An 11,645-nucleotide genomic window follows, 5' to 3' on the forward strand; every position below is an offset into this window, starting at 1 on the left:
CACTAAAAACCTATTTTAGACATGAAACACACATTTCACAAAGTGTCACAAAACACAAATACATAGCAGAATAAAGAATAAGCAACTGATCTTTCCTTCTGACTAGACCAAATTTGTATCAAATCACTCTTGTGGAGAAGTGAGAAATAACTTCCAAGTTAAAACATTAGGCAAAAAATCACACTGAAAAATAAAATTTACCTGGCTATCATTTTGTGAGGATGGAATAGAACTACAAAAAATAAAACAAAGCAGTTACTTCTAAGTATAAGAAATAACCACGGCTTTGCAAAATTAAAGAAAGGTAACTGCAGTTCTTTGAAACGTTCTGTACATGTTAACCCAACTCTTAGTGCACATGCACCCCACATGCAGGAGTTTGGAATGTTTTAAACAGCAGTGCCTGTTTGGCACTGCACACGTGCCCTGGAAATACTTGTGTGCTCCCTTCCCCAAGCATATAAAGGGCAGAGTTATCTCCAGCTGCCCTTCAGTTCCTTCACTGCACAGAATCCCAGTTTAGCAGAGCTGCAGAGATGAAAGGGTGGATCAAGGAGTCTACAGGCACACAACATCTTGAAGAACTACAGCTACATTAAGTCAAATACCTTTCTTTCTTTGTACTTTGAGTCCCACTTTTGGTAATTAGCTAGGAGGTAATCCTTAGGAGGTGGGAATTTGGAGCTTATCAGTACAAATTTTGCAGCACTGCTGGACCTAACTGAGCATCTAATCTGGAAGCTGACACCAAGACGTAAAGGTTGGTGAAAATGTAGACAGAAGTCCACGTAGCTGCTCTCTAAATTTCCTCTCTAGGGGCTTTGGTAAGGCATGCTGTTGAGGCTGCTTGAGCTCTGGAAGAACATGTCTTACTGTGAAAGGGAACAACCAATTTAGTATAATAGAACACCTTAACAGCACTTGAAATCCAGATTGAATGTCTTCATTTCAAAACCACCTAAGCTTTGGACCCTCTCCCAAATGTGTCAATGAGTCTTAAGGATTTACAAAATTGTTTTGTCCTGTGGAGATAAGAGGATAGTGCTGCTTTCTGTGTCCAGGCTGTGAAGTCTTGTCACTTCAAGAGAGTAAAAAGGTCTAAAGGAAAGTATTACTCAGTTCCACAAAGAATTAAGAGTTCATGGAAGATGGTCACATCAATGGTTATTAATCAACAAGGTCAGTGACATAACTCTATGATCTGGATGTCCCTAAGCCTTTGACAGCCAGGTGCTGGGACTGGATGACAAGAGATGGAATATCACTAGATAAGTGCCCTGTTCTGTTCATTCCCTCAGAAGCATCTGGCCTTGGCCATTGTCAGAAGACCGGGTCCTGGGCTAGATGAACCATTGGTCTGACTCCGTACAGCCTTTCTTATGCAAGAAAACCCCTTGGCAGATGGACAATCTGGTGATTGATATGAAAACTGGAGATCACTTTGGCTACGTCTACGCTAGAGAGTTTTGTTGACAATATGTCAACAGAACTCAACACTTTCATCAACAGCCTTCTGCCTCTCTACCGTGAGGCAGAATGCTTTTGTCAACAGATTCTGTTGACAAAACACAAGTGTGGATGTGCATGGAAGTGGGGTGGGGGGGCAGCATTTGTTGACAGAACAGTCCTTCAAGGCACTGGCTGGGGGGAAGTCCTGTCCACAACAATCACAGCTCTATGCTCTCTGCCTCCGGTCACCCTTAAAGCTGCAGGGAGACACAGAAATCCCATGGCAGGAAGCTGAGAGTGTGCAAGCAGCAGAGGCACCTCACCATCTGCACACATGCCCTTCCAGCCACTTCCAGAGAAAGACCACATGGCTGAGACCAGCAGAGACATCCCTAGGCCCTCATGGGACCTGCCTGAGGGGTCCCAGGACCCACCACAGGGATTGAAGAAACAGGCCCCCTCCTAGTCTGTCCCTGAGCTCCAAGAACTACTGGGCCTCTGGGCCGAGGAGGCCATTCTACTCAACCCTCGGCTAAGAGGAGGAATGCCCCAGGCTACGCACACCTGGCCACAGCCCTGGTGGAGTGCAGACACCCACCAACACCCTGGAGCAGGTGGAGATGAAAATGAAAGGGCTCCACCAGGGGTATTTCCAGGAGCAGGGCGCAGCTTGGGGGCAGGGATGGCCACCTGCCCATTCTGTGCAGAGCTGCACCAGCTCCTGGGGGGTGACAGCACCCCCAGCCGAGAGGCCATTAACATGGCAGAGGTGACCTCCTCCCACAGCTGGAGCAGGAGCAGCTGGGAAACCAATTGGAGCCCCAGGCGGAACCAGAATCAGACCCTGAATCCAGCTGGGGGACCCTGGTCATCACCCTGGACTTGAGCTCCTCCAGCAAGGTGATGTCCAGAGCACCTCCAGACCTCATTGGGGGACTGTCCGGTGAGTACCCCATGGGTCTCACAGCCTGGGGAGCGTGAAGGGGCAGGCGGGACGTGCTGCAAGCCTCACCAGGCCAGTTCAGGTGGGAGCCAATGCTGCAGTCCTTGCATGTGCAACCATGTGCAAGGCAGCATGTCCCACCCAGACCCAGCAGGTAGCCCCAGGGCACAGGCGCTGGCCCACTGCCAGCCCCACAGGAGGCCACAGAAGCCCCAGGGCCGTGCAGGGGGCACCTGCCCCTGCCCTAGCTGGGAGCAGGCCAGCCACATGGGTGATGGCCTGACCCCAGACACATCACCAAGGACTGCATCCCCAACACATGGGCACATGCATAGGCAACTGTCAGCACTCACCGCCATGGACAGTGCCACAGTCTGCATGGTTGTGGGGGGGCCCCAGGGAGGGCCAGGCTGTACCCAGCTCTCCTACCACCCATGCAAGGACCCCTCTGTGGCCAGACACCCCTCCTGGGCTCCTAGCCCATCAGGCGGGGGGATGAGAGGGTAGGCCACACAGTCAGCCCGGTCCTCAAGGCACTGAGGGATCGCTATGTGGCAGGGTCCACCATGCAGGAAGCACAGACTTGCTGCCAGGACATCCCCATTCCATGGCTTGGGGGTGAGGGCTGCTGCTTGCAGTAAGTGAGGATGGGGGCTTGGGGGCTGTGTTGCGGGGGCTTGGGGGTTGCGTCTCTCCCTCTCTTCTTATAGGTGCACCATCAAATGGCTGGGCCAGTCCCACCATGCTGCCAGGGCCAGCCACCCCATTCCAGGTCTGAAGCCAGACAACCCAGGAGTGGTGCATGAGAGGGCCGGCACCCCACCACTACCAGGGTAGGCCTGTGGCTGGAGGGGTTGTCAATGGGCCAAGGACAATGCCCTATGTGCATACACATCCACAGTCCAGCAGCAGCAGGACCTCCTAGAGTGGTAGCTGTGGGAGGACTGGGTGAGGCACACACAGGCCTGGGACCAACTGATGTCCCACCTAGATGCCATCATCAGTGTCTGGCCAGACCAGTTGGCCCAGCCACCCACACCTGTTGCCTCCACTCCCCCCACCATCACTACTCCCCTGTACCTGACCCCCAATCCCTGCTGCACGACCCCCACTGGACATTCCCCTAGCAGTCCTGGACCTGGTGCAGTGATTGCTGGCTGTGGCTGCTTCCCCTGCCCGCCCCACCCAGACATCCCTGACTTGGCAGCCCTCCCTGCCCCCCAGGATCCCTCTGCTCCCCCTGCCAAGCCCAACCCCACCAACCCCTCCAGCCCCGGGAGGGCATCCCATGGCTGGTGCCGCTTGGGGTACCACTCCCCTATGGGGTCATGGCTCTCCACCCTTTCCCTAGACTGAGGCCCCACCACCCCATCCCAAGCCCCCCTCCAAGTTCAGATGCCTCCCACTCCCTGTCCCAAGCCCCCCCATATATATATGTTACCAGTTGCACTCTGTAAATAGTTTTCATTAACAACAGATTTTTGCCCACATTTTTCTATTTTCAAAAGAAAATGTTTTATTTTTTCACCAACTCCATGTCACTTGTTATTGAGGAGGAGCCAAGGAGGGGTGAATGGGTGAAGGGAGGGGTCGTGATGGAGATGGGATAGGGCTGTTGACCTGAGGCCCCCCGCCAGGGATGCCCTGGGGATGGTCATTAGGAGCTGTGGGAGAAGCTGTCCCTTAGGATCTTCCAGATCCACAGCCCCTCCCAGTAGGTCTGGCAGATGGGAACAGCCCTCAGCTGTTTGTAGCCATGGCCAGCATTGGCACCCCCACCCCAGGAGGATGGCCACAAGGTTGTGGAGGGCACAACATGCAGGCACAACTTGGGAGACACTGTGCTCTCCCCATGTCTAGCCAGGTCAGGAGGCACCTGAACCGTGCCTTCAAATGGCCAAAGGCACACCTGACCTGCTTCCGTGCCTGGTTGATGTGCATGTTGAAGAGGTCCTGAATGAGGTCCAGGTGGCCAGTGTAGGGGTTCATGAGCCAGGGCATGAGGGGGTAAGTGGCATCCCCCATGATGCAGAGTGACATTTGCACACCCCTGACAGCCAGCTCCCAGGAGGGGACATAGGTGCCCACCTACATCCTCCGGCACAGGCTGGAGTTGTGGAACACATGGGCACCATATGCCCAGCCCAACCACCCAACATAAACACCCAAGAACTGTCCCTAGTGGTCAATCAGGGCCTGGTTTATGTATTGGGTTGCAATGCGGTCCGGGACATGGATGGGCAAATGGGTTCCACTGATGGCACTGAAGCAGTTGGGGAACCCCAGGGCAGTGAAGCTGGTCACCACTGTGTCCAAGTCTGCAAGGCGAATAACCTTCCAGAGCAGGAAGGTGTTGATGGCGGTCACTACCTGCATGGGGTGGAGACCAAACACACATGTAGGAGTAGAGAGGGTGTCCTTGGTCCCTGACAGGCTTCTCTGATCCCTTCTATCCCCCTTTCCCTCTCTGGGCCATCCCCACAGGGCCGTCCCCACAGCAGCAGGTCTGTGTGAGGGTGGGATTGAACAGTCTCCTAGGGACAAACCTTCCCCCCCCACAACGCCCACTCCTTGTACACCCGGCGTGAGGCCCACCCCACCCCACCCCATGTAGGATCTGCTGTCTTTGCATACCTTACGGGAATGAGGGTGGACCCGACTGTTGACCTCCCCATGCCGAATTGGTGCCTGACAGAGCGATAGCTATCTGGGGTTGTGAGCTCTCAGAAGGCAATGGCAACACGCTTCGCCAGGGGGGTGGTGGACTGCATCTGGATGTCCTGTCTGTGGAGGGGAGGGGTGAGCCGGGTGCAGAGTTCCAAGAAGATGTCCTTCCTCGTGCAGAAGTTCTGGAACCACTGCTGGTCATGACACTGCCCCATGACAAGGCAGTCCCACCAGTCAGCACTAATGGTGTACTTCCAGACCCGGTTGGTCACCTGGGGGGTGGGCACAGGGGGGGCCCTGGGGCACCAAGGGCATGCTCCTTGATCCCGGTGGCAGGTCTGTCCCACTGGAGGAGGTGGAGGATGTCCACGATCAAGGTGATCAGCAGCTTAAGCAACTGGGAGTGGTCCAGCGCAAGCCTGGGGGGCTGCTCTGGCACCACGGCCAACTGGAAAGAAGAAATTCTGTCACAGAAAGCGTGTGAGCCATGCAATAGCTATGCTGTCCCTCAATGAGGTAGGCAAGCCTTGGCACGGGCAGAGAACATGGGTCGGGGCCTCTTTAAGGGCATGCCTGGCCAGGGCTCCCAGAAAGGCTTGTCGGCCATGCAACCCTGTCTGACGGGGTTCCAAGGACCGTTCTGTCGAAAGCAGCCAGCGAGTCTGACCACTTTCTGTCGACAGAGCCAATCGCTTTCTCAGTCTGCTTGTGCATGTGGATGTGATCTGTCAACAGAAGTTTTGTCTGAAGAGCTCTTCTGTCAGAAACTTCTGTTGACAGATCACTCTAGTCTAGATATAAATTTAAATTTAATCTTTGAATGGAAGGGTCTTAGGGCATGTCTACACGGAAGAAACAAACAAACCCACAATACGTCTCAGAGCCCAGGTTTACTTCTCAGGTTCATGGGACTTCCACTACAGGGCTAAGGGTCGCAGAACCCACACTTCAGCCAAAGTTGGAACAGCTACATGGCTATTTTTAGCAGTGAGCCAGAGTTAGGCATCATAGGCTCTGGGGCATTCTGATGTGGGCTTTGTTTTTGTGGGGGTTTTTTGTGTTTTTTTTTGTTTTTTTTTTTTTTGTAGTGTAGTTATACTCATAATTACTCTCTCTGTATAGAAGAATGTGTATAAAGGACCAGCCCGTAGAGCTTTATTTCACGCAATTTCTCTGCATAATTGATTGCCATTGGAAACAGCATAGTTATAATTAGGTGATTAAGTGAGCACGATGACAGGAGTTCAAAAGGCCAATCCCTCAACAAAGTAACTACTAAATTCCAATCTCAAGTATGAAAACTTTTCATATCACATGGGAAAATACATAATAATCAGCAACAGTGTGTGAAAATACAGTAATTTTGGATGGGTTGGTGATAAGCAGATATTGCTGTTAAAGGCACTTACATTGAGCTAATGGGCTGTTCTAAATTAAGCCCTGTGGATGTAGCTTGTGGGCTCCATCTGCATTGCTCCCATTGGCTGGGACTCCCAGCCAATGGGAGCAGTGGGGCATGGTGCCTGCCTGTGCACGCCCCCCAATAGGAACGGTGCCAAGTAGAACCCCCATCCCCTACTCTCTCTGGCCTAGATCTTCTGTCCCCACCCCTAGCCCACTCTTGCACCCTCCCTCCTGCCCAGACCTCCTATCTCCAGCCCACTCCCTGACAGCCTCCTCCCACACACTAACCCCTCATTTTGGGCCCCAACCAAGACCCATGGCAACTTTGAAGTGTCATACTTCAAAATGCTGGCATGCCGTGTAGCACTTCGAAGTTGCTGCAGGGGAGAATTTGCCTAATGAAGTGCTGCATATACATCACAACACTTCATTAGTAATTTCCCATCACCCTGATTACCATGCTCCCTTCAAAGAAGGGGGCAAATGTAGACATAGCCTTAGTGTACAGGTGTGATGGTGTGCTCTAAGCTCTGATGCCCCCTACAGAAGGCCAAAGGAATTGCCACACCCCATCCCAGCAAGAGGAACAGAAAAAAGACATCCTCCAGGCAGGATGGACTGGTTGACTCTGCAGCAGCCAATCAGGACACAGCAGCTGGTGTAAAAGAAGCTGCTGGGCTAGGGCCTGGCAGTCCCGCACAGGAGCTTGACCCAGGTGGTTCTATAAACTGACTGGGAGACCAGCAGCACTATACACAGCTCTGAGTGTGAGCTGAACTTAGGCTAGATTTACACTACGTTAGAAAGTTGATTTCTGTTACACAATTCTAGCTATGCCATTAGCAAGCTAAAATCAACATATCACAATTGACTTTCTTACACAGTGTACTCCAGGGCTCTTCAGGCTCACACCTACATCCCTTACTCCATGCTATAGCATGGAGTACAGGGGTGAATGGCCAAGACCAGAGAGGTTGATTTTGCCATGTTGAATTCCGGAAGATTGATCTTTCCGCAGTTGATCATCTGGTAAGTACAGATTAGCCCTTAGACGTGGGTAAGGCTTAGATCTAGTGGCCAAAGACTGGCTACAGCCTAACACAAGATCCAACAGCACTGTGGACAGGGATAGCCACATCCTAGCCCCAGAACCCTAGTTTTCTGTAAAGTTCTTTCTCCCCTTAGGGTGCGTCAGGCAATTTTCAAGGCAAGTGGAAGACGAATGGCTGGTAATTTCCCATTACTTAAACAGACTTCTCCATAGCGTGGGATGACATCTTAACAATATGCTGGGGAAAAAAGTATGTTCTTAATCTGGGTTACTTAACTTGAATTAGCTAAACTAGGGTAAAATAGCAGTGAAGACACAGCAACTTGACTTTTAATTCTGGTTAGCACCTTGAGTTAAAGGCTATAGAAGAGCCTGGTGTTGAATTTGACCGGCTAACTCAAGTTAAAAAGCTAAGTTGCTATTCTTTACTACAACTTTAACCTGAGTTGGCTAACATGGGTTAGCAAACCCAATTTAAGAATAAGCCTTTTTTGCAGTTCTTCCAGTGCTAGTAACAAAAATATAATACAAATTAATAAAAATATAATAATTAATATAATAAAATATAATAAAAATAAAAATGCCAACTACAGTAATTACATTTGCACTGTCCTGAAATCTGAGAAGCTACAAAAACATTACCTGACATATAGCTGGCACATACGTAAGAATTACCATACTGAATTAGACCAAAGGTCCATCTATCTCAGTATCCTGTCTTCTGACAGTAGCAAATGCCAGGTGCCCCAGAGAGAATGAACAGAACAGGTGGTCATCAAAGTTCCATCCCTGTTACCAGTTCTGAGCTCTTGAGTATTCCAGTCAATTTGGCCCAGGATTGTCACGTAATAAAAAGCAGCTGCAAGCCTGAACTAATTACCACTTCTTTAAAATAGAAAATCCTTATACTGGGCCCATACATTTTAACTTAACTGAGCAGCACAACTGTTCAGCTGAGCAGAATAAGGGGATTTCAAAACGTGTGGGGTCCTTTCGGAAAGGACCCCTTGTAGCCGCGCTGATCCATGTGCGTTCGAAAGCAGCACTTTCGAAGCGCTGTAGCTGGAAGCATCCTAATGCTAATGAGGTGTTGAATATTCAATTCAGTGCCTCATTAGATATCTTCGAAATAGCCATTAGCACGGCTATTTCGAAGATTTGTGCCTCTGTAGACACAGACATAGAGAGAAGTTCTCATATGAAATTACCTACCTATGCGCTGGACGACTTTTCAACACATACCACAAAAAACAGTTCAAATGTTCATAGATAGACAAAAGGCGTTCCTCATCCTCCTTTGTCTAAAAGAGGAGAAAAAATATTTCACCTTTGTATATGATCTACTTGATACCAGCCTTAGGCTCTGATCATGTTAACTTTTATATATGTATGCATCTTTTTGTATACAAGCAGTCCTACTGAATTCTAGATGGTTGAGATACTAGATGGTTGGGTCCAACCAATAGTGATCAATGGCTTGGTGTCTGGTTGGCTGTCAGTTTCAAGTGGAGTGCCCCAAGGATCAGTTTTAGGGCTGGTTTTGTTCAACATCTTTATTAGTGACCTGGATGAGGGAATGGATTGCACCCTCAGCAAAACTGCAGATGACACTAAGATAGGAGGACAGGTACATTCACTGGAGGATAGGGATAGGGTCCAGAGTGATCTAGATAAATTGCAAAATTGGGCCAAAAGAAATCTGATGAGGTCCAGCTAGGAGGAGTGCAGAGACCTGCACTTGGGATGGAAGAACCCCAAGCATTGTTATAGGTGGGGGACCGGCTGGCTAAGTAGCAGTGCAGCAGAAAAGAACCTGGGAACTACAGTGGAGGAGATGCTGGATATGAGTCAACAGTGTGCACTTGTAGTCAAGGATGCTAATGACATATTGGGGTGCATTAGGAGGAGCATTTCCAGCAGATCTAGAGAAGGTATTATTCCCCTCTATTTGGCACTGGTGAAACCACATCTAGAGTATTGGATCCAGTTCTGGGCACCCCAGTATAGAAAGCATGTGGATGCACTGGAGCAGGTCCAGTGGAGGGCAATGAAAATAATTAGGGGGCTGGAGCACATGACCTATGAGGAGAGGCTGAGGGATTTGGACTTACTTAGTTTGCAGTAGAGAAGGGTGAAGGGTGATTTGATTCAGCTTCCTGAAGGGGGGCTCTAAAGAGGATGGATACAGGCTGTTCTCAGTAGTGACAGATGGCAGAACAAGGAGCAACAGCCTCAGGTTACAGAGGGAGAGGTGTAGATTGGATAGTAGAAAAACCTATTTCACTAGGAGGGAGGTGAAGCACTGGAATGTATTACCTAGTGGGGTGGTAGAATCTCTGTCTCTAGAGGTTTTTAAGTCTCGGCTTGACAAAGTCCTGACTGGGATGATTTAGTTATAGTTCGTCCTGCTTTGGGCAGGGGCATGGACCTCCTGAGGTCTCTTCCAGCCCTAGGATTCTATGAATTCAGTGAAACTAGTCATGTCTGTATGTATTCTCAGGAGTAGGGCCCTAGAGGCCAAAGTGCAAATCCTGACCTGGCTAAAGTCAATGGCAGTTTTGCTTTTTACTTCCATTGAGCTAGGATTGCACTCCAAGTATTTTCAGAGTCCAAGTAAATACATAGACATTTTTAGACCATATTTTTATGTTTGTTAATGTATTATTACAATTTAATGCAAAGTTGCGGAAAGAAAGAAATGTAGAAACAGTCCAATCACTACATATCTTTCTTATCTTTTCTGTATGTATTTCCCCTCACAGCACTGTGATAGGTGGTTGCCCAAATTCTGGACACCCTCTAAACAACATTCAATTGGAAGAGATATTTTGCAGTTAATCTTGATAACTCTCAAAAGTCCACGTGTTCACTGAACAGTATACATGGACTTGATTGGGGTGGGGGATCCTTCACAGGAGTGACCTAAGAATAGAGGTTCAATCTCCCTGATCTGGCACCCTTGGGACCTGAGGGCTACGTCTACACTAGCACAATACATCGAAGTAGCCTATTTCGAAGTAAGGACATCAAAATTGGCTGCTTCGACATGTATCGTCTACACGTCCTCCAGGGCTGGTGCCGTCGACGTTCCACATTGAAGTAGCGACGGGGAACATCAAAAGGAGCTGCCCCAGAAGGAAATGTGGAGCGTCCACACACACACAAGCGCTCCCCATCGAAATAAGGGTCCAGCAAAGCCCCAAGCCACTTCCTTAAAGGGCCCCTCCCAGACACACTTGCCCTGCACAGCACGAGATCCACAGAGCCGACAACCAGTTGCTGACCCTGTGCACGCAGCATGGACCCTCAGCTGCAGCAGCAGCAGCCAGAAGCCCTGGGCTAAGGGCTGCTGCTCGCGGTGACCATAGAGCCCCGCAGGGGCTGGACAGAGCGTCTCTCAACCCCTCAGCTGATGGCCGCCATGGAGGACCCTGCTATTTCGACGTAGTGGGACACGGATCGTCTACACATGCCCTACTTCGATGTTGCACATCAAAGTAGGGCACTATTCCCATCTTCAGAATGCTTCGGAATGCTTTGACATGTGCTATTTCAACGTGCTGGCTACTTTGGAGTAGCTGGCTAGTGTAGACACACCCGAGATGTTCCAGACCAGGGATTTTGCAGGACCAGGCATGGTCAATTCTGCCTCCCTGCTGGCCTCAGCCCCTGCTTCTGGGCTTCCCGCACATGGCTTCCCAACTCCTTCTGCCCCTCCGCACGCTCCCCAGCCGCCTGTTTTCAGCCCCAGTCACACCTCCCTAGCCGCATTTTCCCCAAGCCAGAGCTTTCTACTAGCCACAGCCGCAGTTTCCGAGGGCCACAGTTGTAGGTACGGCCCAGGCTGCAGCTTCCTGGGGGGCTGCGGCTTCCTGTCCAGCCTCCAGGAGGACCTTTGCGTGCAGCCCCGGCTGCGGCTTCCCCAGGCCATGGCTTCCTGCGATGAGCCTTTATGACCATGGCTCCCTCAGCTGGGCTGCCGACTTACCAGCGCAGGCTACTCCTCCTGCTGCTGCTCCTGGCCTGGACTCCCTGGCTGCTGCTGTCCCACCCTAGGCACCAGACCAGTTATGGCTGCCTTGCCCTGAGCTTTTAACACTGGTCTGGCTGGCCCCTCCTCCTCCCCACACC

The 11,645-nt window shown here is 50.6% G+C and overlaps 1 protein-coding gene across 1 annotated transcript in view; it reads right to left on the reverse strand.

Annotated features, from left to right (window-relative positions):
• CATSPERE (catsper channel auxiliary subunit epsilon) overlaps positions 1–5,067 on the reverse strand; it is a 63,607-nt gene extending 58,540 nt beyond the window's left edge. Inside the window, exons 1-2 of the mRNA XM_074988413.1 lie at positions 5,027–5,067; positions 202–232 (exon numbers count right to left, since the gene is read on the reverse strand). Coding sequence (XP_074844514.1) covers positions 202–232; positions 5,027–5,067 — 72 coding nt within the window. The remainder of the gene's footprint in view (positions 1–201; positions 233–5,026) is intronic.
• Positions 5,068–11,645: the final 6,578 nt, after the last annotated feature.

Source organism: Carettochelys insculpta, chromosome 3 (genome assembly GCF_033958435.1).
Source record: "Carettochelys insculpta isolate YL-2023 chromosome 3, ASM3395843v1, whole genome shotgun sequence".
Taxonomy (NCBI): Eukaryota; Metazoa; Chordata; order Testudines; family Carettochelyidae; genus Carettochelys; species Carettochelys insculpta.